Below are 27958 nucleotides of genomic sequence, written 5' to 3' on the forward strand. Positions count from 1 at the left end.
TTAGAGATAAGTCACAACTTACCTGTCAATAGCTATTTGAACAATGCTTTCAGACTGTAATTATTTTCTTTTTATGATCAATTTTGGTTTTTTATTATCTAACTACAATTCTATGCTAAACTGAGAAAACACTTAGCATTTGAGTTATGTCAACCAGAGCACTTGAATTCATTTCAGCAATTTAGAAAGCAACAAAAATGATGGCCTGTAAAAACACTATTTAGCATTACAAACGTCAGCATATCTTAATTTTGACTTCCTGCTTTCAGCAGCAGAAGATCCCAAGGCCAGTTACACTGAGGCAATAAGCAGCAAGCAGAAGGTTATGGTTTGGGAGGCATGTTAAGAGCAGAACTGACTGCCAGGGAGCCTGTGTAAGGCAGGACTGGAGATACCTTTTCAAGTAGGTAGATACGTAGGTAGTGGGTGCACCCGAATGGGGAGCTTCATTTCCCTTGCGCTCATCCCTCCAGGGCTGCCGGGTGTAGGAGCCGCTGCGCACCAGGTTCACAGCTGATTCCCTAATGCAGGGGAGAGCACAAGGTTTGTTTAGTACAACCCTGGGACTCTGCTTCTGGCTCCTCTGCAGTTCCACAGCACAAATCCTTCCCTTGCACCTACGTGCCCCGTCGTTCCCAGGTGACCCAACTGGCTGGAATGCCTCTGCTGGGCTGGCCATCAGCTCCTGGTCAGCACCAGCTGTGTGACTTAATAACAACCAGATGATGCATGAAGAGGGACAGGATCCTTTTTAGTCAGAAAACTTGCAACTGAAATTTAGATTGTCCATAAAAGCAATTTCACATCTTTAGGAATGTTGTTTGATATTCCCTCTGCCCTCTTGTATCAAACAATGTTCCATACAGGGACAGATACTGCAGCTGCAGGAGAGGTTTTTATTCCCCCAGGTATCCAGGCAATGCCAGTGAAGCAGCTCTGCATGGCAAATCCTTTGCTGTACTGAGCAGGAGAGAACAACAAACAAAATATTTGGCAAGATCTAGAACTACTTGACAAGTTATCTGTATATTTCTAGTAGTCCTGTTGATCAGTTATCTGAAATCAGAGCTCCTTTTCCTAACACACACTTTGGAAGGATGTCCTTTTCTGGTCTTGGACAGGACCCCAAGCTTGAAATGCAACACAAATCCATTCACTCCTGAGCCCACATTTATTTTACATTTTTTTCAAATTCTGTGAGTTCTGTGAAGTGAAACTCAGCTGTTTTGAAGAGAATGAATATTGGGAAAAATCTGTACTACCCATTAGGCCTGGGCACCATCTGTTCATGCAGGACACTTCTCATTCCCTGCTCTACCCAGCAAAGGACACTTCTCAGCAGTCAGCTGGGCATGTCACTCAATAGGAACCACTGCCAAACTGCTCAGGCTTATCAGCAGACACAAATTGTCTGCTCAAGTCCAAATCACAGTGACTGGCTGAGATTAAGCAAGAACGCAGCAGGGAGGTTCCAGCAAAAGGACCAGCAAAGAATCTCCAGCTGTGCAGAGATTCTCTCAGGGTGCTCATCTGCTGTGACTGCTTCACAACAACCACAGCTCACAATGACTTCTCTGTCTGTGCCTTTCTACTGCGACCGGGGAGGTGCTTGGAAAGGAGGCTAAGCTCAATTTTTACTCATTCTAGAGATTAGCTCCTCACGTACATCCTGAGATACTATATATTTATCCTGTTTATAGTGTGGTTCTGTCCAGGGGCAACTACACATATTCACTATAAAACAACCCCTGCAGTGGAAACAGTTCCATAAACAAGGGAGTTCACAAACTCAAATGAATCAAAAAATGACAGATGAGTGAACAAAGGGACTGAAGGTGAACACTAAGCAAGTATCAGAAGTGCAAGTGTAGGTGCCAGCTACAAAATGAGGCACTTGCATCTAAAAGAAAAAAGTATGCATGAATCTTCCTGGATGGAGAGCATACATGTATGAATCCAGAGGTGGGGAAGCCAACCTGCTGCCCTGCTCACCTAAATGGAAAGCAACGTACCAGAACTTTTATAGATGGGAGACAGCTCTTGATACTGTGAATTCCCCTGGGCTTGGGACTGCTGAGAAAATACATGAAGCATGATTACAGAAAAAAGGTATTCCAAGGAACTACTGACAGGATAGAAGCCGAGCATGATGTTCAATCTCACCTGTTTTCTTTTTCTTCGATATCACTTGTACTGCTCAGTCTTCTGGGAGCTATTGTGGCAAGATAGCTCTTGCTGTCTTTATCCTGGTGAAGCAAAAGGAGTACTTTAACTGCTTATCTGTTACACTTCCAGCATGTTCAGTGACAAGTAAATTCATCTTTAAACTTCTTCAACTAAGAAAGCATTCTCCTGTCTAACGACAACTGTTCTAAGGCACTTTCCTGGGCAACACATACCACAGATTAAAAGTATCAGTTCTGAAAATGATTTCCTGCAGAGCACTCTAGTGAATAAAGCAGCTTCTAATTAGAATTACTTGTAAACCAGAGAGTTGTAGAATCATAGAATGGTTTGAGCCCTCCAGTGAGCAGGGACATCTTCAACTAGATCAGGTGGTTCAGAGCTCTGTCCAACCTGGCCTTGAATGTTTCCAGGGATGGGGCACCTACCCTTGGCAGCAAAGTTACAGCTAGTGAATATGTGGGACAGGATTCTCCAGTACAGCTGGTGGGTACAGGAAGAGCCTGTATAGATGACAGTGAAGGAGAATTTCCACTGCAGGAATAATGCACTACTGTCTGGATTGGTCATTTTCTGGGAAGGAATGGGCCATGCCAGACCAGCAGCCCTTGTTCACTGGCAGCCCACTCCAAACCCAGCAGGAATTAGGTAAGAGGGACATCAAACTCCAGTTCTGCAAGAACAACTGACAGGACAGGAATAATCTTAAAAAAAAAAAAAAGCCTGAAAGGGACCCAAGTTTGTTATGGACACAACCCCAGCGATAACTCGAAATGAAAGGGAAAGGGTCCTAAAGCAGTGAGGAAAAGCCTGCTCAACTGGGGTGCCCCAAAACATTTTTGCTGCAAGCCAAACCTTTTCTTTGCTGTCTAATAATGCAGATATCCGAGGACTTGAGGAGGAACGATAGATAGAAGAAGTCCTGTCCCTCTGTGCCTCTCGAGTGGCAGCCACCTCACTCAACATGTTGTGGCTGCCGGTCTTGCGGAGCCCCAGCCGCCACGACGAGGGGGACTCGTCCTTCTGCTCCTCTGACTTGCTGAGCCAACTGAACTGCAGAGGAGAAAAAGGGACATTTGGAAGAAGTAAGAGCACTGCAAGGCACAATCTAAGTTCTGAACATGTTTCAGCAAGCCCCAGTTTTCGCTGGGCTACACTTGTAAGATGGAGGGACTTTGATTTGTTGCTTAGCTTTAATTACAGGACTTAGCTCAAGGTGAACTCACCAGGATGCAAACTGCTCTAGTCTCCTCATCCCCAAGGACAGAGGATGAAAGAAATCCTGTGTCACTGTGCAGGTCCCTTTGCCTGCACAACACCCTTCTCCAGCTTTGCAGAAAGAATAGAAGGAACAATGAGGCTTTTATTTGCATCATTTAGGAAGGGGGAATTATTCATTAAAGACAGAAAACAAAACAAAACAAAAGTAATTGACTCTTTTGAGACTAGCTACAAATAAAACCCTTATACAGATCAAACTGGACAGAGTCCAGGAGAAGCCATAAGATCATCAGGGAGCTGGAGCACACAGCACTAAATGACCTGGCTCTTTTAGTGCAGAAAAGAGAAGGCAAAGAAAGTATTTAATAGCTCTGCTGCTTTGGGGGTGGGGTTTGCAGGAGATAGGGAAGCAGAGTTGTTCTCAGTGGTCTGCAGTGAAAGGAGGAGGAACAGACACAAGTTCCAACATGGGAAATCCCCAGTGACATGAAGGAAGACACACCTCTGGGTAGGAAAAGATGCTGCACTGGGACAGGGAGCAGGAGGGGGGAGGTGTCTCCATCCTCAGAGACTTCAACACTCAGGTGAGCTCAGGTAGTTCAACAAAATGTGACACAGGCTTGAAGTTGGCCCTGCTTCCAGCAAGAGGTGGACAACAGGCTTGCAGAGGCCCCTTCTGTCTTAAACCCTTCCATGGTCAGATAACTGCATATTCTATGCACATACCACAGAGGGAGCTTCATGCTTTTTGTTAGGTGAGACACTCCTGACAAGCATTTATTATTCCTCAAGAATTAGAGTGATCAAGTCTTACAAAAAGATGCCTACAGACATTCAGGAATGGAGCCTGGGCACTGCAAGAGATACTTCTACAAAGACAGGGGTTCAACACCAAGTTATATAGGAAATAAAGCAAACAAAACTTGAGGAATTCTTGGCAAAGAACAGAATATGGAACACAACACCATTATGCCTCTGTGTTCCTGCTGGGTACAACCACACCTTTGGTACCATGCACAGCTCAACTCCACAGCCCAAGAGCAGCACAGGAGAAGGGGAAGAGATTCAGAGAAAGGCAACATGAAAGAGCAGAGCATGAGAGCTTTTGTGTGAGGAGTTATTCAGTGTATGAGGAATCTCCAGGCTGAGATATGATCAAGGGACCCAAAATCCTCAGCAGCAAAAAGGACAAGGATCAATTATTCCTTGTTCCTTCCCCTAAAGGAACTGGGGGCAGCAAAGGAAGCCAGCTTGTGGCAGGCTTATAGAAACAGGTGCCTGAAGCTCTGAATAATATGGAATTAAGCTGAAGAGCCCTTTGCCAGTGGACATTATAGGATCCCAAACACATGGGCACTCCAAAAGTGACTGCATAAATCATAGAGGAAAAGTCTAACAAGGGGTACTGAATGCAAAGAAGTACTACAGCTTCAGCATGTCCCTGGAATGCAAATTGCTAGAAGGTAGGAGAGAAGTCCAGCTAGGTTCTGTCTTCTCTAGTGTCTTTTGATGGTCACAGTCAAGGACAGGATGCTGGGGCAGACAAGGCTTTTGGTCAAAGCTGATATAAGAATCATTATACCATATTCTACATAATATAAAACATCTGACATTATCCAGGATAAACTGAGCTACTGGGAAGCTCTGCCCTCAAACTTATTGATTCAAGACTGCAAAGATAAAATTATCACTGCAGTATTTTAGCAGTGTTTCTTAGCTAGTGTTATTTTAAGGCAGATGCACAGAGTTAATCTTGTGTACTCTGTAATTCTGGCACTTCCAGTCTACTGAGCTACACAGCTCTAGTCCTTGACTGTAGTTTTGACACTTCCCTCAGAGAAAGCTCAAACCCACAGGAAAAGATCCTGCCTGTAAGTTCTGAGCAACATACAGCAAACATTAACAACCCCACCAATGGAGGGCAACACAAGTACTCATGTTTTCCCAGATAAAACTCAATCTGAGAAAGAGAGTTACAGAAGAATCAAACATGTAAGAGAAGATGAAGTCTCCCATCTTGAGTGACTGAGGTAAAATTAATAACTGCTGTTATTAATTATTAACAGGCCCTCTTCTATAGCCTAAGGGCCTTATTCTGGGTTAAACAGCTCAAAAAAGTGAGAACAATTCTCTGCAGCTGGGAAATGGTTAACTGAAGTGCTCAGACTTCACAGCCTCCTTGTACCTTTAACAATTCCCTGCTAAGTCAGCCCGAGCTGAACGATACCCAGAGGAGCTCGATTTCACTTCATCTGGATGAGAAGTTTCACTTAGCAGCATGTCAAAAAAAAGTTAAAAAAAAATAAAAATACTTCTGACTAAGCAAAAAACATTTCCCTTCTAACATGTTGCTAGTGCTCCAGCCTCTGGCAAGGTGCCTGCACTGTAGAGCTGTCCCTCATATTCTGGTGTGAAAAGAAACCAGAAGCATAAGACACCAGTTCTGAGCAGAACAGAGAGTCTCCTGGTGCCATCTAGCTGAGTGACGTGAGAGCTGGAGAATTCAGATAAGATTTCAGTAACTCTGCTTCACCTTTAAAAAGCTTTCCCAGCCTGGCTATCTAGACAGAGGCAAACTTTATCCTCTCTGCTCGCTGGGCTGTAACATCATGTCCCTGAATCAGCTGAGTTTGCCAAGTCAGAGGCACTTCAGCTGATGATGCCAAAGGCACTGCTGATCCATCAGGAGGGCCCAGCTCTGGTGAGAGATCTCCTGCTGGTCAGAGATTGGCATCGACCATCTCAGGACTGACAGTGACACAAAGCACTCGCAGTAAGAAGGTTTCTCTTGTGAACAGAGCAATTTGCTTCAGAGACTCAAGAGGAACCTCATTGCAGAAACATCCCCCTTTGTGCCAGTTCTATCCTGTTGTTAACACAGCATCTTGATCAAAAGTGCAGATACCACGCTTTCCTAAATTCACATCTTAAACTCTGAAAACCAGTTTCAGAGCATCCATTTCCCAGAAAAACCTCCTGCTTTCAAGCTCTGCTGGAGTCCCCATTGATTCCAAATTCACTTACTCTTCTGGCAGATGCAGTGAAGGAGTTGGGCTCGGGTGGTGGTATCTGCTCAGTGATGCTAGGCCTGGTTTCATGGCTGGAGTGGTTGGCAAAGGGCTCTTCCTTCCTCTCTACAATTTTAAACAAGAAGAGAAACCAAATTTTTCAGTATTGCACTTCCAAGGCCCTTCTTCACAAGCACAGTGTGCACTCCACTCAAGTTCAGAGTTGCTGTCACCTTGGCACACCTTAGATCCTAAAGATGATGTCAAGTGCCAAGACCCACCAGGGCTTTCTGCAGGGAGCCTGGCTGATTCCAGAAAAACATGCTGGACACATTTGCCAGGCAAGGCTTTTGAACTTCATCCCCACAAGCAAAACCTTTGCAGAAAGCACATTAAGGGGGACAAACAGGTATTTTGATTCCTCCCAGGGATTGTTCTCCTGTGAAACACTCAGGAAGGGAAGCAGAACACACAATTCCCATGGGTGTGCCTCACCAGGTCTGGAGAAGGCCTGGATTTCCTTGCACACTTCTGCTGCAGTTGCTGATGTTGGGGGGCAGAATTTCTGGTTTTCTACAGCAAAATCCATTTTTCTACATGAAGCTAGGACTGATTCCCAACAAGAAAACTTTAACAGGGCTCAAAGCAAGCCAAGCAAACACTACCAAAGCTCCCAGCTGGCTCCCTCTTGTTAAGACAAGTGCAACCATCCAGTATTACATTTGTTTTGTATCTATACCCCATGCTTGACATAAGAACCAGAGATTACCAGGGGGAGAGTAAGCAGAAGCTGTCTCAGGCAACAGGTTGAGCTGACAGGAGTGCACAGGGCTCTAAACCAGAGTGTTGGCCAAGCACAGCCACATGTGAGGTGTCTAAGGAATGAGGTACCTACACCAAGAGAACAATGTTTTCCTCTCACAGCTGTGAGTGCCTCACACAGTCATGGCTTTGGAAAAACAAAGTAATTTGAAGTCTAACCAGCCAAACAGTCCTAGCAAATGAGGTGTGTGCAGTGAACAAGGATCTCCTGTTACATATGAAAAGCAGTTTGGTGTGGAGCATCTGTGAGGATGGTACCTTGCAGCACGATGATCAATCTCTCTGAAACAAATGTTCTCACACCTAGAATAAAGGATTCAAAGGACACAGAAAACAGCAAGCCAAGAGAAACATTTAAAAACAGCAGGCAGTTAAGCAGGACTGACAGAGTCAGAACTAATGAGACAAAGATGCACCTCCCCTAGGAAGGTCTGCATGATACTGAAATCTCAGTCACCTTTCACAGAATCAAGGAATGGTTTGAGTTGGAAGTGACCTTAAAGATCATCCAGTCCCAACCCCCTGCATGGGCAGGGACCCCTCCCACCAGCCCAGGCTGCTCCAAGCCCCATCCAACCTGCCCTTCAACACTGCCAGGGATGGGGCAGCCACAGCTTCCCTGGGCAACCTGGGCCAGGGTCTCACCCCCCTCACAGCCAAGAATTCCCTCCTCGTCTCCAACCTCAAGCTCCCTCTTCCAGTTTTCATCCATCCCCCTCATCCCATCCCTCCCTGCCCTTGTCCAAAGTCCCTCCCCAGCTTTCCTGTAGGCCCGATCTCATCTCAGAACTTCCATCAAACAAATCTAAACAGAGTAGTTCACTTCTTGAGCCTAACAGGAGGACCCATTACACTTCCAAACAGCCCATTTGGGAAGAGTCAGTAGATGACTCCTTGCAGGCCTGACTTGTCATTCAGCAGGTCATGGAAATGTGTACAGACAAAAAAAATATTATATGCTTGCCCTTTGCTGACTTCCTGAGAGTGAAGCCTGGAAACCACAGGAAAATCCCTGACATGGCAGGAAGGGGAGAACAGACCTGACCCAACAGCCAGGCTGGGCCAGGTGGGGACTCATGGCCCGTTCTGGAAGTTTATAGCACACGGGTCAATTTTTAAGGTCAAGCCTAATTACAAGGGCACAAACTTAAGTGGTAATGACAGGTTGGAAAGAACTTAACTGTGAGCAGTGTGACTGAAGGAGTCAGTTGCAGGAGAGGGACAGGCAGAAGCACCTTGTGCTGGCAGCGTGAGAGGCTGCTTGACCACAGGGACTGTCCTTAGGGGAGGATCCCACGTTTTGTTTTACTCCAGGTTCAGCAATAAGCATTATGAATTCCCATCAGCTCAGTTTCTCCAAACCAATTCAGTGAGACTGAAAATTCACTTCTCTAACTTAGCATATTGTTTTTCTTCAGAGCTTTTTCGGGGGTGTCTTTTTTTGGTTTAGTTTGTTTTTTTCAAGCACTGCTTGTTTCCCTGACCTGCTTTAATTCACAATAATTACCTATTGCAATAGTTACCAGCACAGATAATGACCATAGAATTTCATAGTGATTTTTTTCTTGTTTATATAGAACCCAAAGCCAAATTGTTAATTGTCCTCAAGATGAAAAAAAAAAAAAAAGGCATTACTGCATTTAGCTTCTTTTGTTTGAAGAACAAGTTTCTTACAGATTGTAAGAAAGATGGTCCTCTCTGAGCCACTCCAACAATTTCACTGCTTACCTCTCCAAATTTCTTCTCCTGACAGTCTCTGCAAATACCACAAACTCAGCACAACCTGAGCTCCTTCAAAATAAACTTCTTTATCATCCTGCCAACTCCTACTTTGTCCCACCTTATTCTCAGTTACCAAAGGAGTTAATTTTTATTATTTAAGAAGATCACTCATAACAACATTTTGGACTTTTTTTCTGTCGTCAGAACTTTGAACACTTTAGGACAACAAGTTGTCTTTTATCTGTCCAGCACTGCTTAGAATTACAAAGCTCTGTGAATATTAAATCTCAGATGAAAGTGAAGGAAATAATAACGAACAAGTAATTTACATGTCTACAAACCCATGCCTCCTGTATCCATCCAAGCACTTTTAAGTATCTAGCAGATAAAAAAGAATAATTGGCCTTAAGATTGTGTGTGAAACTAGTAATACTGTGATGTTTATAATTTTCTTTGACAAGCTATTTTCATCCGTACTTCTCCAGAGTCCTCCTGGCACATGAGAGCTGATGCTGTTATCTCATGAACTTTGTTTTAATGGGAGTATTGAAATTGTGCACCCCACTCACACAAGCAATAACAGGCAACTATATCCACATCCAGCTGGACAAGTTCATGTTCATTTCATTAGAGATTTTAGAGGTTCACCAGGTCAGGTTTCCATTCTGATTGAAATTTCTCAAAGGAACCAATAATCTCCTCCCTTGGGAAAGGAGAGCACAGGTAACAAAGCCTGAAGCTCCAGGATTCATCATTACTTGAATGCTTTTTGTCTTTCATTTGTTTTAGCTTTAGTGGTTTGAAATATATTAGTATTATGTACTTTGCTCAGTGATTTAATTCAATAAGAAGATCTGCTCTGGCTTGCAGAGAAATGAATGCCAACTGCTGTAGCACTTGCCTTGCTGAAGGGTCTTGTGCTGTTCCTGGATCAGTTCAACATCACCTGGATGCACTTCTCACAGCTACACAAAGGCCAGAGGAGTCTGGTCAAGTCCCTCTGTGTTAACAAGAAGTGGCACCTAGCTGGACATGGCTGCTGTCTAGTAAAACCCTGATTTATGGAGCAAATAAACATGTCTTCTACTGCATGTCTGTTTCCACCACTGACTTCTCTGCTACATTTACTTGATTTAAAAGCCTAAAGACTATTTCACAGTGTTGCTGTCGCACCCAAACAGCTTCTGCAACTACCAGTTCTGCAAAGACCAGCCAGGGCTCTCAGCACCTCTGATACTGTGATAAACAATTAGAACACAGGTGACAATTTTACTGGCAGAAAAAGCAGGACAAAACTTAAAACTACACTTTTCTGCAAGGACTGACTTCCTAGCACACTGGGATACAGGCCAAGTAAGCTGATGTTAAAAGTAGTCTAACCACTAGACACATCATAGTCCAAGATCCAGCTCTCTTTGCAGAAATATTAAGTACAAGTAAGTCTTGGCTTACTGTAAAATTAAGTCTCATTATTTAAACTGTGCTGCACATATACACTGCTTAAATTAATTAAGGAAGTCTTAGAACTTGTGGGCAAAAAAATGAGATTGAAATGAAGGAAGCAGGAAGCCAGCAACGTGCTATAATGCAAAGACTAACGTGACTCTATGTACTTAATCCTTGTTTTCCACTTCAGCCCTTCATTTCATCTCTCCAACTCAAACACAACAGGCTGTGACCTTCCTACTTGTTCAATTGCATTTCTACCATCTCACACTAACCAAAGTGTTGATCCTGAAATTGGCCAATGAGGAAAACACCTGCGGTTGAAGAACAACCTGTGAACAATGTGTAACCTTACATTCAAGTGAACTGGAAGTAGAAATTAAAATACTACCTGCACTTTTATTTTGGAAAAATTATGCTGACTTAGGAGTCAGCATTTAGGTCAGCTTTTTCAGTAAACTAGTCAGTGAGCTCACCATTTCCTACTCATATTCACTAAAGTAAGACTTTTAGGATGGCTTTAACAACTAAGCAAAAAAAATAATCTTCAAATTGACCCCTAATATTGTTTGGTTAATTATTAAACCAAAGACTGTGCTAAGTCTCACCTGACTCCTTTTCAGCATCTGATTCTGAAACTTCATCTTCAGCTTCTTCCTCTTCTTCTGAACTAGAACTGCTGGAGTCCTTGTTCTCATCCTCCATTTCCACAGACTTCAGTGTGTCTTCCTCATAAAGAATCTTCTCTTTGCTGCAAGAAACAGAAATTTTAAGAACTGCCAGATGATGGAATTATTTCTGAGTTCTGCTTCTCAAAAACACAATTTGCTACATAAAGTAAAAGGACAAAATCCATCCACAGACTAAATCCCAGCACTTCCAGCACTGCCCATTTGCCATGGATTCCAATGCCAGTCTCACATTTCCTAAATTTGCAAGCATTTCTCGGTCCCAAACAACGTGGTGTCTCTTTTCCCAGTGCAACACAACCCACCATGGCTCTGTGCACCTGCAGAGAAGCAGTTCTCAGCCGGGTATGTTAAGACACAGCTAAAATTGTATTTGAGAGAGCCCAAATTTAAAGGAAACCATGAAATGAACATGAGCAGCAGTGAACTTTTTCTAATCCAGCTGAGGCCAGCTGACAGAAGAAGCTGGCCTCCCACTGCACTCTGTGCAGCTTCTTTTCAACAAAGAGGAAAGACACATACTTGGGGAAGAGTCCACTCTGGGGCTTCCCGTTCATGTCGGCTTCAATGAGCTTGTTCCTTGTCTCCTTCTCACTTCGCAGCTGTCCAGAAGTTCCAGGAAATTGGAAAAATAATGAAGAGACACATCTTAAAAAGTCATCTCAGCACAACCCAAAAATTACCACAGCATGCAGTCATCCCAAAATCATTAAATGAAAAATACTTGGACTTGTTTAACAAGCCAAGTCAACGGATACGCATCTGCCAGAGCACTGGCTGTCTTGGGCTAGAGCTCCATAGGGCAGAGCTACACAGCCAGCATCTAAATAGACTCAAGCTGCAATTTAATAAAACCTTCAGAAGTCTGCAGCTGTCATAGAATCATCACATTCTTATGGTTGGCAAAGACCTTTAGGATCATCCAGACCAACCATTAAGCCTGCACTGCCAAGGCCACCACTGCCCCGTGTCCCCCAGCATCACATCTACATGGCTTGGAAACCCCTCCAGGGATGGGGCCAGGGCCTGACAACCCTTTGGGGAAGAGATTGTTCTCAAGATCAAATCTCAAACCTCCCCTGGCACAACCTGAGGCCATTTCCTCTTGTTCTATCCCTTGTTCCTTGGGAGAAGAGAACAACTCCTCCCTGGCTCCAACCTCCTCTCAGGCAGTTGCAGAGCCAGCAGGTCTCCCCTCAGCCTCCTTTGCTCCAGGCTGAGACCCAGAGTCAGGTCCAACTTCCCCAGTACTGCCCAGCATCTGCCCATGCAGACACAGTGCTGGAGGTCTGGCTGCACCTGTCTGTGTGTCCATGAAATCAGGCTCAATTCTGTTCAAAACGTGCTGCCTCTGCAGCCATCAGAGCATCCAGGCGTGCCCGGTGCCGGCAGCCTATGGATCTCCCACGAGGACAGGTCACCTCAGAGATCTCTCAAATGTCACACAACAACACCTGCCATCACCCCAGCAATGGAAATACTTTGCCCAGAGAGCAGCAAGAGGAATTTTGTCAGCACTGATGAGCAAAACTGTTACCAAAAAATTGTTTCATGCCTTTTAGGAGCACAGACAGAGTTGAGGCAGAAAGAGGCATGGCAATTAAGAGGCTCACTTTTAAGGCTGGCTCCTTTGTGTCACATCTATCTCAGATATTCTCTCTCTTTTGATATCAGCTGACATGAGGCACAAGAACCAGAAGCTCTGTGAGTTTTGAATGTGGAAAAAGCTACATGGAGTCCAGCAAAGCCAAAATTTGGGGTAGAGCATGTATTTAAATACAAGAGCCTGCTGGAGCAAGCAAAGGGTGTGCAGGAAACAGCCTGCTGGACTCACAGGTAACTCAGAGATTGGGGAAAAAAACCCAAGCCCAAATCAAATTAATTGCTTCCAGCAAATAAAATCCCCTCTTCTCTCTGATAACAGCAGCAATTCAATCAGCAAGGATGGCAAAGTGTTCAGTTACAGGCAATAGATTGAAAATAAATCCGATTTGAGAGCCATTTTGAAAGTAAAATAAGGTACTGGGAGGGATGTCATGGAACTGCCTATTTCATCCTTAACAAATGTTTAGTTTTCTTTTTTAAGTGATAAAAGCAGCACATGAGAAACACGTGGTGAAATGGCATTGCTCTAAAAATATCATGTCCACTAAAAAATAAAAGTGTGAGAAAATCTGGAAAATTCCCAGCTCTCCTCTAGCTTGCTGCACTGCTCTAGTAAATGGGGAGGGCCTTTATATAGTGCTGCTATCTAGAGAACAAAGGGGTCTGCTGGCTGCTGTGAAACCAGCCTAACAATGGGCCAGCACCCATCCAAAACCCATTCTTGTTGTCTTTTTTAGTTTCCTTTTCTTCTGTGGAGTGCAGTTGTCTGCAGAGTCCTGGTGTGGTGAGATGGGAGGAAATCCAAAATCCAACATTGATAGTATTTATCAACACCTCATTCAGGGAGAAGCTGATTAATTTTTGAGAAGTTTCTGTGAATGTTAAGGAGGCTATTTCAGGATGACAGCAGCTGTGTTATGAGCAGAGCTTGAGTTTCATCACCCACATTTCAGTTCCTCAAAATACTTCACTGGGGTTTATCAGTGTTCTCATTATGTTTTGTTTCTGAATCTAACATTTTAAATTATACTTTCTAATGTATTTATTTATTTTATAGAGGATTGGGTGTTTTTTTTGGAAGCACTCAAATGAGATAATCGTGTAGACCAGATGAAATAGGAAAAAAATGCAATTAAAAAGCAAAACAAATTTTCTAGATTGACAACTGGCTTTACTTGGATCAAGATATATTTTTGCTTTCCTTTTTCATGCCAGCTTTCTGCTTACAACCCCTTCCAGTATTTCCATTGCCATTATAAAATGGCAATTTAATATGGTTTTGAAAGAACCAATTCTTTTAGTCCAGAATTCCCTGAAGTTTTTAATTTCTTCTCACTCAATCAGAAGTCTCTCTATTGTAAGAAGGGCAGACATGGTAACGAATCTCTTTCTCAACACTGACAGCTTATTTCCTTAGATGCAAACACAAAGTTGACTTGAGTAATCAATCACTCATGAAGAAAAGAGCAGTTTGATGCTAGAGAGCTTGCCAGCCAACGGAGCAACTACAGGATGGAGAATTCCAAAGGTGACCTATACATTCCTTATCAGTTTACATAAATGTCAGCACTATACTTAACTTCTTGATAGTCATCTGGGTTTCTAGTTTTCTAGCTATTAAAACTACTGGTGCAATTAAAAATTCCAAATGACTAACATAAAAAATACAGCTGGGCCTCAGCTTCATGTGCCTGTTGACACCAGATGTCTCAGGGAACACTCGTGCGTGAAAAGGTAATTGGAGAGGTGGAAAACCATGTGCCAGAAACTCACCACAGTCTGTTTCTTCTGCAACATTTCTAAATGCTCAACCAGTCCCTCATCAGCCACGTCGAACGGCGTCTGGCCCTGATGTGGTGAGAGAAGACAAGAGGATCTCTGATGGAGTGTGGTGCTAATATTCAAAAAAAGCACCATTTAGCAGTGAGAAGAAGAAGTGAGCCTGTGCCACATCCTCCCTCCCCAAATGCTGGGCAACTCACCCCATTTCACTCTGGAGTAGGGAAAGCCATGGCCAGTGATGGTGGATTTTATGACTCCACCCGTGATCAGAGCAGCCTTCATCATGGAAGTGACCAACCTGAGCAACCTGGTCTGGTGGGAGGTGGCCTTGCCCTTGCAGAGGGGGCTGGATCTAGCCAATCTTTAAGGGCACTTCCAACCATTCTATGACATTACCTTGCCTGCTTTCACTCCCCAGGCCTGTGCCATGTCCATACAACCCCATTTCCTCCTCCAGCTGCAGCCAAGGTAGAACTGACCCAGCTCACAGGCACTGCCTGGGCACCACAGCACAGAGGGGAACCCTGGACAAGCACACACCAGCTCTTGAAAATCTGGAGGCTCTTTTGGAATAACTGCTAACAATCAGGATGGATCCCATTTTTCTTTACTAATTTCTCACAAATCTGAGTCAATTTTTCAATTTCCCTTTTTATGACCAATTCAGTAGAACCAGAAAAATTCAGAGCTGCCAGTTTCTCAAAGGTTCACTAGTTTTCTGTGCCTTATACCTTAACATTAGCATAATATTTTGCACTCCAAGGCTGTCTTTGTTGATGTTGTTTGTCAGGATTACAATAAAACAGGAAGACACAGCCCCCCATCCTTTCTTAAAATCTTGGTCGTAAAGTTTAATCTCTCATCTTTTCCACTAATACTTGAAATATTTTCTGCCTTACTCCTGTCAAGAGACGTTATTTTCTGATGCTTTCATGGCTCCAGTGCACAGGCCAGAAGAACTGCTACTCACCTCTCAACCCTGTTACAGTGTTGGATAGAATCAAAAAAATGTTCAGGTGGAAAAGACCTGTAAGATCACCCAGTCCAACCTTTAACCTAACTCTGCCACCCTAGCTCTACTAAACCATGTCCCTAAGCACCATATCAACACAATTTGTAAACACATTCAGGGATGGTGATTCAACCACATCCCTGAGCAGCCTGTTCCAGAGCTTGATAACCCTTTCTGTAGAGGATTTTTTCCTAACATCCAACCTAAACCTCCCCTGGACAACTTGAGGCCATTTCCTCTTGTTCTATTGCTTGTTACTAGTGAGAAGAGACTGACTCCCTCACTCCACTCTTCTTTCAGGGAGTTGTAAGGAGTGAGAAGGTCTCCTCTCAGCCTCCTTCTCTTCAGACTAAACGCCCCCAGTTCTCTCAGACACTTCTCATAAAGTTTGTTTTCCAGACCCTTCACCAGCTTGGCTGCCCTTCTCTGGACTCACTCCAGCACCTCCATGTCTTTCCTGTATTGAGGTGCCCAAAACTGAACACAGTACTTGAGATGCAGATTAAGTGGTGGGCAAATATTGCTATTCATCTGCCTCTAAAATAGGTGGCATGAAATGTGCCAACATCTGTGCACACTAACCAGCTTGTTCCTGATGTCCATGTCACACAGAGCCTCAGCCAGGATGGAGCAAGCTTCCTTCACTCCCCAGTGTGCCGCAGCGTGCAGCGGAGTCCAGCCGTCGTTGTCCTGGATGTTCAAATTAAACCCAGCCTGGATCAAGAGCCTGAGGAAAGAAGTGATATTGATCTCCTGCCCAGCCCAGAATGACTTCTCAACACAGGACAGTTCACACTGGGAGCCACAGAGGAGGTAACACAATAAGCCAGTCTCTCAACTTATTTGCCCAAGCAACATCCCTGATGTGCTGGTGACTCTGCGAGAAAAGGGCAGTAAATTAAAAGTGACTTTGCTGTAAAATCTGCTGGAATGTGTCTAACTGATAAGGTTCCCTTTCAGCATGTCCTAAACTGGGAGAACACCTTTATTTCTAACCTAGAATCAGTGACCCAGTCTGAACTCCTGCTCCAATGGACAAGGACACCAGGCATTAAGCAAACAAACAACTCTGCAGATGCCATCTCTGCAACGAGGAGCCAAGCACAGAACCTGGCGTGGAAAGGACATTTGGTACCTGGAGCTCAGTCCTGGTTCTACCAGAGAACAAGGCAACACTGTAGGCACAGTCCAGGCAATGCCAGCAGGACTGCCAGGTAAGAAGCAGTAACATTACTGTGGCTGACAGATGTGCAGTTTCTGAGTTACATAGCCCACACTTGGGTTGAACAACCCCAAATGCACTTTTGCAGACTCGTCCTTGCACAGTGACAGCAAACAGGAACCTGCCTGAGAACCTGGGAACACCCTCCCATCACATTTACTGCTGGGCACTTTCCCTTCTCTGCCAGAGCAGAGCTCTCGTGTTGCAGAGCATCTGGAGCTTGAATATTTAAAACCAAAACCAACAGAAGAGAGACAATTGTAGTCTGAAGCTTCAGAGACAGATGCACACTGGAACACCAGTGATCAGATCTATGTACAGAACGGCTCGTGTATCAAAACTATTATCCAAGTCGCTTAAATATTTAAGTACATCCCAGGGGAATTCTGCAAGTCTGGTGAAACTGCCACTGAAAACTTCCACCAGAAGAAGAGAAGAGAAACTCCACCAGCCAGAGCCACGTTTCAGTAGCACAAGGGAAGCCCGGCAGGACACCAGGATGGCACCAACCATTTTGAAACTCTGGCAGCTTTACACCGATGCATGACTGTGCTAAATAAAACACAGTCACCCTATAGCAGCAGTGTGCTTCTCTGGGAAAGAAATTTTAAATTAGGTGCTGACTTTATGTTGATTTTCCAGCTGGCAAAAGAGAGGCACATAGCTGCTAAGAGACTCAAGGTCACAGACCAATTCCATGTCTCATTTGAGTTAGCTTTTGAGTCCTGGCTTTCAGCCCCTTTGGTTTAAGTCACGGAAGATTTGTAGTTCAACTTACAGCGTGGCCATAAAATACACAAGAGTGAAACAATGTCAGCTCTCTGTGAGATCTGTTTATCATTGTAACTATTAATGGCAAGGAGTAGCTGTCCAGAATCACCCTGCAAGCCATGGATGCAGTTTTCACTGATGAGTGCTGGATATACAACCCTCCACTGAAAGTCCATGGGACCAACACCTCAAATTCAGGAGATATTACATTTCTGTTCCACATGAGCTGTGTTGGATCAGTGTTCTTGGGCACAGTGCAGGCACAGACAGCTTGTAACTCAATTAGAAGCTCTAATGAATGAATACAAATAGGAAACATGGAGAACAACAAAATTACTAGAGCTTGATAAGAAACAGCTTGTACACATCAAGTCATGCCACTTAATACTATGAAATTAAGGATGAAGAGAGATAAACACCTGCAGAAATTATTTTAATGTGGTCAACAGAGTAACCTTGCTGATGATTATGAGCAGCCCCACTCATACATAAAGAGTAGAGAAGAAAGATTTATTGTTGAAACTCTCAATTTGACAAGTAAAAATATTAATGCTTTATTGCCAGGAAACACCACATTGGACAAGTTTATCTTCATAATGAGCTTGCTAGTGCCACAACAGTAGAAGCAGGACCGTTACATGTTGGAGTCCCTCTGTCACTGCTGGCAGCCACAGCAGCAGCATTAAGGGGCAGGGAACAGTGGGATAGGGGAGGACACAGCATTTTTCCACCACATGGGTTATTTAAACTCTTGGGGTGTTTGTGATTGTCATGCATCCTGTATTGTCACTTTGTTGGCTGAAATGATACTTTAACCCCTAATACTGTTTAACTTGTTAGTCTAAAACTATTACTCTAAAAGTGAAAATTAAATCTTCTAGTTTATATCTCACTCTCAGAAAAGCTTTCAAATCACTTCAAAGGCCTAAAGGTATGAAAGAGCATCTTCCCCAGGTACCTCTAGGTGAACCACTATGGTTGGGCATATCAATCTACAGAGCCTTTTGACAAGTATCAGCTGGGAAATCTCAGTATGAAGCAGATTTCTCCTAACTATAAAGCTAGATGTGCTCCTGACAAAAACCCAGCTTTCACCCAGTGCATCAGCCCTGGGAAGAAGCTCCTACCTCATGACTTCAGAGTAGCCCTTGGCTGCAGCAACGTGCAGAGCGGTGGCGCCTGTTCGGGGCTGCTTTACATCTTCAATCCTCCCACTGTTCAACCACTGCCGGGCATCCTGCAGCATCTGCTGCTCCTCTTCTTTTCTTGCCAGGTCTAGGTCTACACCTATGAGGGTGAAGGACAGAAGAAGAGATTATCAAGTGAAAGCTCTCATGTGCTTGTCAAGCTTATTCCATGATTCATTTCCTATACAATATTAGTAAACTATTTGTAATCTTCCATGAAAAAGAAATAGCAAAAGTGTCTTGTAGGAGTTGGGAGAACTCCTGCATCATTGACAGAGCTGTCTGACTTTTAGGCCCGTCACTACAAGAAGGACACTGACTTGCTGGAGTGAGTCCATAAAAGAGCAACCAAGCTGGGGAAGGGTCCAGAGAACAAGTCCTGTGAGGAGAGGCTGAAGGAACTGGGGGTGTTTAGTTTGAAGAAGAGGAGGCTGAGGGGAAACCTCATTGCTCTCTACAGCTCCCTGAAAGGAGGTTGTAGGGAGGTGGGAGTTGGGGTCTTCTGAGAAATGGTCTGAAGTTGGGCCAGGGGAGGTTTAGACCTTTGAAGAGCAGTCATGCACTGGCATGGGCTGCCCAGGCAGGTGGTGGACTCACCATCCCTGGAGTTATTAAAAAATGTGTAGAGGTGGCACTTCAGGGCAGGCTCCAGTGGGCATGGGGGGTGGTGCTGTGTTGTTGTTCTGTTTTGTTGATTGGTTCTTTTGTGGCGTTTTTTTCCCCTCCTGGGTGGATGGTTGATCTTGGTGATTTTAGAGGTCTTTTCAACCATGACAATTCTGTGATTCTGTGACTTAAAAAATCTGAAAGTTGAGCCACTGGTTGCAAATCAGCATCAAACTACCAGCTCAACTGTGAGCAACAGGTGGAAGGATTCTAAAAATGCAGTGTCCTAGATTGAGATAACCAAGTCATGAACAGCTTAACAAACTGAATTAAACTACAGTGAGAGTATAATCTACAGTGAAGATCTCAAGAGATGATCCTAAGACATCTGCTGCAAGAGCAGCACGACCCCATCTGTCTGCTCACTCCAAATTCAGTACAATCTGCAAGCTGCACATACAGAGATCAGTGCTCCACCAGAGCCAATCACTCCAGGCACCTTGAGAGAGGTATTAGAGAGTTAATTCCACTGAGCAGCAAACCACTAGTTCTGACAAAACAATTCTAAATAATTTTGGGGATAGAAGGCAGAAAAAAAATTAAAAATCTACTCTGATGGCTGAAGAGATCTGCTTGTAGATGAAGTAATATCAAGTAAGTTCGTCAATACACTCACCTGGTATATCAGAGAGACAGACTGTGGGGCTTTCTGAGAACAAAAGGGACAAGTTTCCCACCCCAGGAAACAAGTGCTGTGATGTGGGGAGGGAGGGTGGGTCTGGCTGACAGGTTGTGTCAATTGTCACTAAATCAACAGGAGGGAAAACTGTCTTAGACTTGTTTTTGTGAGTAGAGATTTCATGGTAATGAGGGCATGCAAGGATGATGCATCCACCAGAAGTACAACACAGCTCCATACAAGAGTCATCAGACTAGAGCTACTGACTCAGAAAAAAATTTGAAGGAGGAGATGACAAATCTCAGAAATCAAGGGTGTGGAAGAGCAACTGTCTCTGTGGATTAGTTCTTTCAGGATAAGAACAATGTGATTCCCAATTAAATTATGGGGCATTAGGTTTGAAACAGAACAAAAGAAAACACTTATCAGCTCAGAGTCTGAACTGTGACACCCACTAGTGCAGGATGGTGCAAAGATTAGAAACACAACTGGCTTCAGAACAAGGCTTAGACAAATTTGGAGTTATTAAGCATAATGCTAAACATGCCAGCAGTTCCCAAGGAGGACTGCACAAGGTCCTGAAACAGAAAGCCACGGGGGATTCATAAGCACACAGAAAGCCCATCTGGCTCAGGAATTCCTTCAGGCACAGTGGCTGGAGGCTGGGAAAATGTCTGGGAGGGGAATCATACACACTCGTCCTGTTGTTACAGTTCACAGCAGGCACCTGCCTGTAGCTACCACTGCAGACGGGCTCCAGAGCTGGATGGATGCTTATTTAAAGTTTATACCACATTTACTCCAGCAGTTATGACCCTTTTAAACTGTGTCAATGGGAAGCTCCTCGGCGGAGACAGATGGTTGGTTCAGGGCATCTTAGCGGGATGCCGCTAATGTGGGGAAGCGGTGGAAAAGCCAAGCAGAATCCCAAGAAGTGTCAGGGGAAATATCTGCAGCTGAGGCAGAATTAATGCCTGGGTGTCCTGCAAGGTTCCAGCCATGTTATCACCACGTACAGCTCTTGATGCCCACTTTAAAGAGGGACAAATTACACTGCTGTAAATACAGGATCTCTGTCCTTCTGGGCATCCAAGGAAGCCTGAGTGCAGAGAGGAGACAGGCCTGGTTTGCACAACCCAGTAAAACAAACGCTGTCTATAGACACAATCCTTTTTAAATACTTGAGCAGACTAAATATAAGGGAGAGGGCTACTTATGCTTCTTTAAAAGCAGAGGGAAAAGTGGAACAAAGTAAGAATAACCTTGTCACAAATAACAGTAGACTGGAAAGTGAAAAGTTTCTATTTATCAGAAGAAACATGATCCTGCATCAATGGATGGGACACTCACAGAAATAACAACTAGCTCTCAGATGGATGGCTACAAACTCACCAGGGGGGCAGTAACATGCTTGACACGGGAGCAAGGGGCTAATCTCTTCTTAACTATACCTGAAAATAGCTTCAAAAACAAAGTAACTACCATGTGGCACTCAGAATACATCTGCTAGAGAGAGCTGGATTCAATCCAGCATGTGAACAACCCCAACTCCAACCTGCAGCCATAAAATAATCCAGAATGGAAAGAGTCTTTGGGGGTCTTCTGCCAAAACCCCTGCTCAGAGGAAGGTAACTTCAAACCCAGATCAAATTGCTCAGAGCTGAATGCAGCAGAGTTTTGAGTAACCCCAATGATGAAGATTCCACAAATTCCTGGGGTGCCTGATCCAACAGTGTAACATTTCTCTTGGAAACATTTTTTCCCTATATATATATACACACATATATATACATATATATATATATATATAAGCAGTCAGAGTGCCCCGGTTCAAACCTAATTTCTTCTCATCCTATAACCCTGCAGCTCTGAGACAAGTCTGGCTCCATTGCCTCTACAGCCTCCCTTAGGGTAGTGGAGGACATCAAAGTGACCTTCCTGTCCATCCTCTCAAGACTAAGCAAGCACTCCATGTATCTTCAGCATGGATAGTTTGGTTTGTATCAGCTCAGTTGGACTCAATTCACCACTTCCCATAAATACAGCCTTAAAAACATTTTTGGCTAACTTCATAGGATTTTTGGGGAGGGACTTTTTACAAGGGTATGGAGGGATAGGACAAGGGGTAAAGGCTTTAAGCTGGAAGAGGGAGATTTAGATGAGATCTTAGGAAGAAATTCTTTGCTGTGAGGGTGGTGAGACCCTGGCCCAGGTTGCCCAGGGAAGCTGTGGCTGCCCCATCCCTGGCAGTGTTGAAGGGCAGGTTGGATGGGGCTTGGAGCAACCTGGGCTGGTGGGAGGTGTCCCTGCCCATGTAGGGAGAGGTTGACTAGGTGATCTTTAAGGTGCCTTTCAACACAAACCATTCCATGATTCTATGATTTGAGCTTCTCACAGATATGTACAGACACCTACCTGCTCACAAATGAATAGTTCCTACTCTCAGCAGGGCTGTAAATCTCACCTCTGTATTATCAAGCCTTAGTGAAACAAGACCTTTCCTTGATACCAGAGGTCAGAATTAACTCTCACCTTAAAAGCAAACAGATCTAATGCATCAGGTTTCAGTTCTGTGATGTCTTGCTTTGGAGAGTTGTAAGGACAGAGCCTGCAGACCACAAATCTGCATCTGTTCTGCTACCAAAGCAAACTCTGCCTCCTGCCTCTTGGGCCAGATTGCAGATCTCTTCACCTACAGACATGAGCCGACAGAATGTTCTTACAGAACCTCTTCAAGATCTGACTCTCACATATCCACTCCCACTACTGATTTACCTTGTTTCTTTACTTGTTCCAGAAGCAGGTCCTTCATGGCTGCTTCCTCTGCGATGTCAGAGGGGACGTCACCTTCGCTGTTCACAGCAGCCACATTGGCTCCATGACTGATCAAGTACCTGGAAGGTGAGACCCAGACGCTGTTATCAGACCTTGTGTGCAGGATTCAGAGCAACTTACACAGTAGATCAAGTAGTAGAGCAAAATATTTGGCTCTCTCATTCAAGTTCAATTACCAAATGAGCACCTCTTAGCTTTTGTTTCTCTACAGTTATCAAAATACCCCCAATTCTTGCACTAATCTAATTGATTGTGCTTTTTTTTTTTTTAATAAAAAGGAAATAAATAATAAAAAATAAGCCAAGCCATCACCAATTTTCAAATACATAGTTTTATAACTACATCAAATGCTCATTCAAGAACAATTAATGTCTTTTTTGGCTCCTACATCTGTAACCAGTAAAATTCTGGGAAGTAAAAGAAGCATCTTTTTTTAAAAAAAACAAATCTAGAAGGGTGAGGCTGCTGTATTTAAAATCTTTTTTCAATGCCTTTGATAAATAGTAATCACTATTCAAACTTTGGTAACTTTTTGGGAGCTGCAAAGCATAATATCATCTTTCATTGCAAGAACCAGTATTTAGGAAGAAGAAAAAACAAACTGATAAAGGAGGGTCTGAAGAATTTAGGAATTGTTCCAGGAAGAGCACAACACACAGAAGCCTTTTTTGTTGTTAGAATATATTGTAAAGGACTATGTTGAGAATTACATTTCTTTTCCCTTTTTTTTCCTAACCTATAATGCAGCCTTTTATCTCAGAAAAATTATTTGAGGTGCGGAAACTGCCATTTACATTTGTCTGTTCTTTGGTTCCAGCAATTAGAGCACTCAAGGTCATATATCTGAGCAACCCTCAAACTCCCAGAGCAACTTGTTGGTGCACAGTGAGTAGTTTGGTATCGGTATCTTCTCTGGGACAGAATGCTAGTCCTTTGTAAGCATAATGAATGCTCAGATCAGATGCAAAATGTTACTTCAAACCCTGGAATGAGAAGAAAATCTTTGTTGGGAGCCACTTACAGCAGGTTACTGCTTTGCTCTAAACATCTACTGGATTAAACTCAATTATATTTATTGTCTCTTCTTTCACATACCTTTTATGTTTGTACTCACCAGATTATCTTATCTCCCCATGGCAGGCCACAGAATTTCACCTGGTTATGTCTAAACTGAGCCCAGTATCTTGTGTTGTAAACAAAACCAAAAAATCAATGCTCTGATTTTAAGTGGGCTAAGTAACAAGTAGCTATTTATCTACCTCTCCATCTTTTGTCAGATAGTGCGAAAGAAGCAGAAACATCAGATTTGAGTGTAAAGAAAAAGTAACAATGCTCTTGGCATATTGATGACTGGGGAGCCCAGAAGATTGCATTTCTGTCTCCAGAGTCTGCACACAGCTGCAGTGCTGCTCACACAGGCCTGTCTGCTCAGAAAATGTAGCTGCTCTGCAGCCTCAGAACAAGCACTGGTGCAGTCCCCCTTTGCACTGGTTTATAGCACACCATGTATCTGCTACCTGGTGTTTACACCAGAAGAGCTACATGGATGTCATTACACCAACATACATTGTGTACAGAGACAGAATTCTTTTCAGTTAGAGGAATAAAATCCCAAATTGTTCTTAGGTAACACACGGGCTCCCTGTGATGGAAGTGCAGCTTCACTACACATCCTGTGCTGCTGTGCCTGCTGCCAGCCCTTCTGTCTCCCTGTTGCTTGGCATTTTAGCTGAAGTATCTAATGAATCATAAGTCACTGTAATGAGATCAGCAAAAGGTGACCAGTTGCAGGCTCCATCTTAATCCTCACAAATTAAGAATTCAGGAACAGGAGCAATGCACTTATTTCCAGCACCGCTTCCCCACACGCCGTGTGAGTCCCAGAGCATCCATCACCTGAGAAGCTGCTCTGAAGGGGAAGATGTGGAAAGTGTTACAAATACCCAGAACAGCCAGAAACTCACTCACTCTGCTATGTTCAGATAGCCACACGATGCCACTGCATGAAGAGGGGTCCAGCCCTCATTATCTTGCTGGTTCACATTGGCTCCATTTTCTACAAGGAACTTCACCATGTCCAGGTTCTCATCTATACAGGCCTGAGGTAGAAGGGGAGAGGAGACATCCAGGGAAGGAAGGGGTGGAGAGAAAAGGAAGAAGAATAAAAAATAACATGTTGGTGTTAAATCAATTGTACAACCTCCGTTTGCATTTTACTGGGAGCAGGTAATTCCTGGGCTGAACTCCCCACACTGTGAGCTAAGTGCACCTTAAAAGTTCAGGTAGCTTGAAGTTGGGAACTAAAATGAATTAATTTCAGAACTTTCAAAAATTAATTGTAACTCAGAGAGTCCCCAGGTGGACAACCTCTAAATTTGCTCAAGCTTTACTTCTCACCAAGTGATCTGTTTCCTTCCTCTCTTCCACACTCTTATCTCCCTGGAGTTAGGACACACTTTAAAACAATATAACTGTATTAGCTTTAGGTACAGCATCAAATTCCTCTTATCAAGGAAGGCTATGGATTTATCTAGATTACATTGTTACCTCTAAATGTCAATGAAATAAAGTCATAACAATGAATATCACTAGTGGAAGGGATGAGCAGGGAAAGCAGGAGCTCCAAAAGCCTGACCAAAGCAGACAATCTGTACCCTGGATGTTGCCCTTTACAGATGTAACCATAGCAAAAGCAGAACCTTAGAGAAGTTAGTAACCTCTTTATTCAGCAGTGCAAATTCATTTTCCTGAGTAAAACGCAGTACAACCTTCCCTGGTAGCTCTACAGACCCCATGAGCTACCAAAGAGAATGTCAGACCTTTATTAGCCACCGTATTCATTCCAGAGCCTGCACTTCCAGAGACCTGCCAGCTTTGAAGTTGTCAGAAGAAAACCCAGCTAGATTTTCAAGTCTCAGCAGTTCTGTTGGGTGGAATTCCTCCTTCCTCAAATTCCTGGCTACAGCATGTTCTGCATTGCATGTACAGTTCACTGGAAGCTGCTATTTAAGGATGAGCTGGCAATTTAATACCTACATCCAAGTGCATGTGTCTCAGCTGAGAAGCACCAAGCACAACCAGGAGGTGAAGGGACTGCATTTTACTGCGTGCCCATCCTCAGGCAGAAACCTGGGTCCTCATCACTAGAGAGGGAATCAGTTTGTTTGAAATTCCTCCAAAAACCAATGCTGGATTCTATAGCTTGATGTGAGCACATCTATCACTTACAGCAGTCAGATGACTTCCAGAAGTCCATTCTTCTAAACCAAGCAACACTGTCTAACCATGTGAGGAAACTATCTTCAACAAATACCTCCTTCCAAAAGAAGAGACAATCCAATATTATCTAACATGTTCAACCATGCTGCATTGCTTATTTCAGAGGAGAGGATTGCCCTACACCAGGGCATCAACCTCTTATTTCTACTGCAAGTGCAAATCCCAAACCAACCTTTCAACCCACAAACCCCAGCTACTCCTGTTTGCTGGGATCACAAGGAGCTGTGTACTGACTGCTAGTGCCATTACTTGGCAAATCACAGAATGGTCTGGGTGGGAATGGGCATTAAAGATCACCTAGATCCAACCCCCTGCATGGGCAGGGACACCTCCCACCAGCCCAGGCTGCTCCAAGCCCCATCCAACCTGCCCTTCAACATTGCCAGGGATGGGGCAGCCACAGCTTCCCTGGGCAGGCTGGGCCAGGGTCTCACCACCCTCACAGTGAAGAATTTCTTCCTCATGTCCAACCTCAATGTCCCTCTTCCAGTTTAAAACCATTACCCCTCATCCCATCACTACATACCCTGGTAAAAAGTCCCTCCCCAGCTTTCCTGGAGCCCCTTCAGGCCCTGGAAGCTGCTCTAAGGTCTCCCTGGAGCCTTCTCTTCTCCAGGCTGAACACCCCAACTCTCCCAGCCTGTCTCCAGAGCAGAGCTGCTCCAGCTCTTGGATCATCTCCGTGGCCTCCTCTGGACTCTCTCCGGGAGCTCTATGTCCTTCTTATGTTGAGGTCTCCAGAACTGGACACAGTTCTCCAGGTGGGGTTTCACAAGAGCTGAGTAAAGGGGGACAATCCCCTCCTAGGCCCTTCTGGTCCCTCTGCTGGTGACACAGCCCAGGAAATGGTATGTGTGTACATATATATGTACAGACCCAAGTACCCAAGTCCAGACTGTGTCCAGGCAGAAGTGTTAGCCCACTTTCTTGCTGGCTTAGACTGCTTTAATCTTACTCTGTGCCACAAAAGCTCAAGCATAATTCTAGAAGTAGTTCCCATCAGGGACTGCTCCAACCCCAGAATGGATGAGACTGCCCCTGGGTTGGCTTCATCCAACCTGCCCAGTCCATCAAAACCCTCCCAGCCTCAGGCACCAAACAGCTTCACCCCAGCTCTGGGGCAGCTCCCTCAGATTATTTCAGGCCCTTGAACTGGAAAAAATCCAGCAACCTAAACCAAACCTACTGGGGACTGAAGAGCATCACACAGAGGTCAGAGGAGTCCCAGGTCCAAGCACAATGGCATAAGACATGCTTAGGTCTGGGCAAAGTGGATGCAGACCAGGTTCTCTGACCTGCCTCAGGAGCAAGGTTTGTTTCCTGCATCGCCTTTTATTTAAATCATCTGTTGCAACCCCCCCTCAAAGCTGGGCTGAATCACATGGTCCATCAGGTTGCTCAGGGGCTGCTCCAGCCAGTTTTTACCATCTGCAAGGATGGAAACTCCACAGCCAGTCTGGGTTCCTGTCCCAGCACTTCACCATCCTTGAGGTAATTTTTCTTACAATATAATCAGAATTTCTCTAGCAGCAGTTTATACCTCCTGCTGCAGGAGTAGCCATCCCTCTGCACCTCAGCAGCTGATGAGAGTAGAAAACACCAGCCAAATATTCCTGCTGTACAGGGGAACTAATAAGTGCCCATTATGCTCATCATTAATTATCAGATTATTCTAGAAGAGATACACTCCTGATTTCCCTAATCCTGCAAACAAATCCGTTAGTGGCTGATGTACATAACATTGCATTCAAATGCAGTAGGAAGGTAAAGTATGCAATACACACAGAACTGGACATGGATACACAGCTCAAGGAGCAATTTTTTGGGGGAATTCGAGTCTGCAAAACTCAGAGCTAATCTGTATTTTACTGCCCCCAATATTTATTAC

The 27958-nt window shown here is 44.2% G+C and overlaps 1 protein-coding gene across 5 annotated transcripts in view; it reads right to left on the minus strand.

Moving 5' to 3' along the window:
- Positions 1 to 27958, minus strand: part of PPP1R12B (protein phosphatase 1 regulatory subunit 12B) — a 137726-nt gene that overhangs the window by 77073 nt on the left and 32695 nt on the right. For all 5 annotated transcript variants that reach the window (XM_051639093.1, XM_051639092.1, XM_051639091.1 and 2 more), the window contains exons 2-12: positions 24760 to 24890; positions 22732 to 22850; positions 18612 to 18771; positions 16074 to 16218; positions 14471 to 14545; positions 11615 to 11694; positions 11012 to 11154; positions 6430 to 6539; positions 3040 to 3237; positions 2164 to 2246; positions 396 to 521 (exon numbers count right to left, since the gene is read on the minus strand). In XM_051639093.1, coding sequence (XP_051495053.1) covers positions 396 to 521; positions 2164 to 2246; positions 3040 to 3237; positions 6430 to 6539; positions 11012 to 11154; positions 11615 to 11694; positions 14471 to 14545; positions 16074 to 16218; positions 18612 to 18771; positions 22732 to 22850; positions 24760 to 24890 — 1370 coding nt within the window. The remainder of the gene's footprint in view (positions 1 to 395; positions 522 to 2163; positions 2247 to 3039; positions 3238 to 6429; positions 6540 to 11011; positions 11155 to 11614; positions 11695 to 14470; positions 14546 to 16073; positions 16219 to 18611; positions 18772 to 22731; positions 22851 to 24759; positions 24891 to 27958) is intronic.

This window comes from Apus apus, chromosome 23 (assembly GCF_020740795.1).
Source record: "Apus apus isolate bApuApu2 chromosome 23, bApuApu2.pri.cur, whole genome shotgun sequence".
NCBI lineage: Eukaryota > Metazoa > Chordata > Aves > Apodiformes > Apodidae > Apus > Apus apus.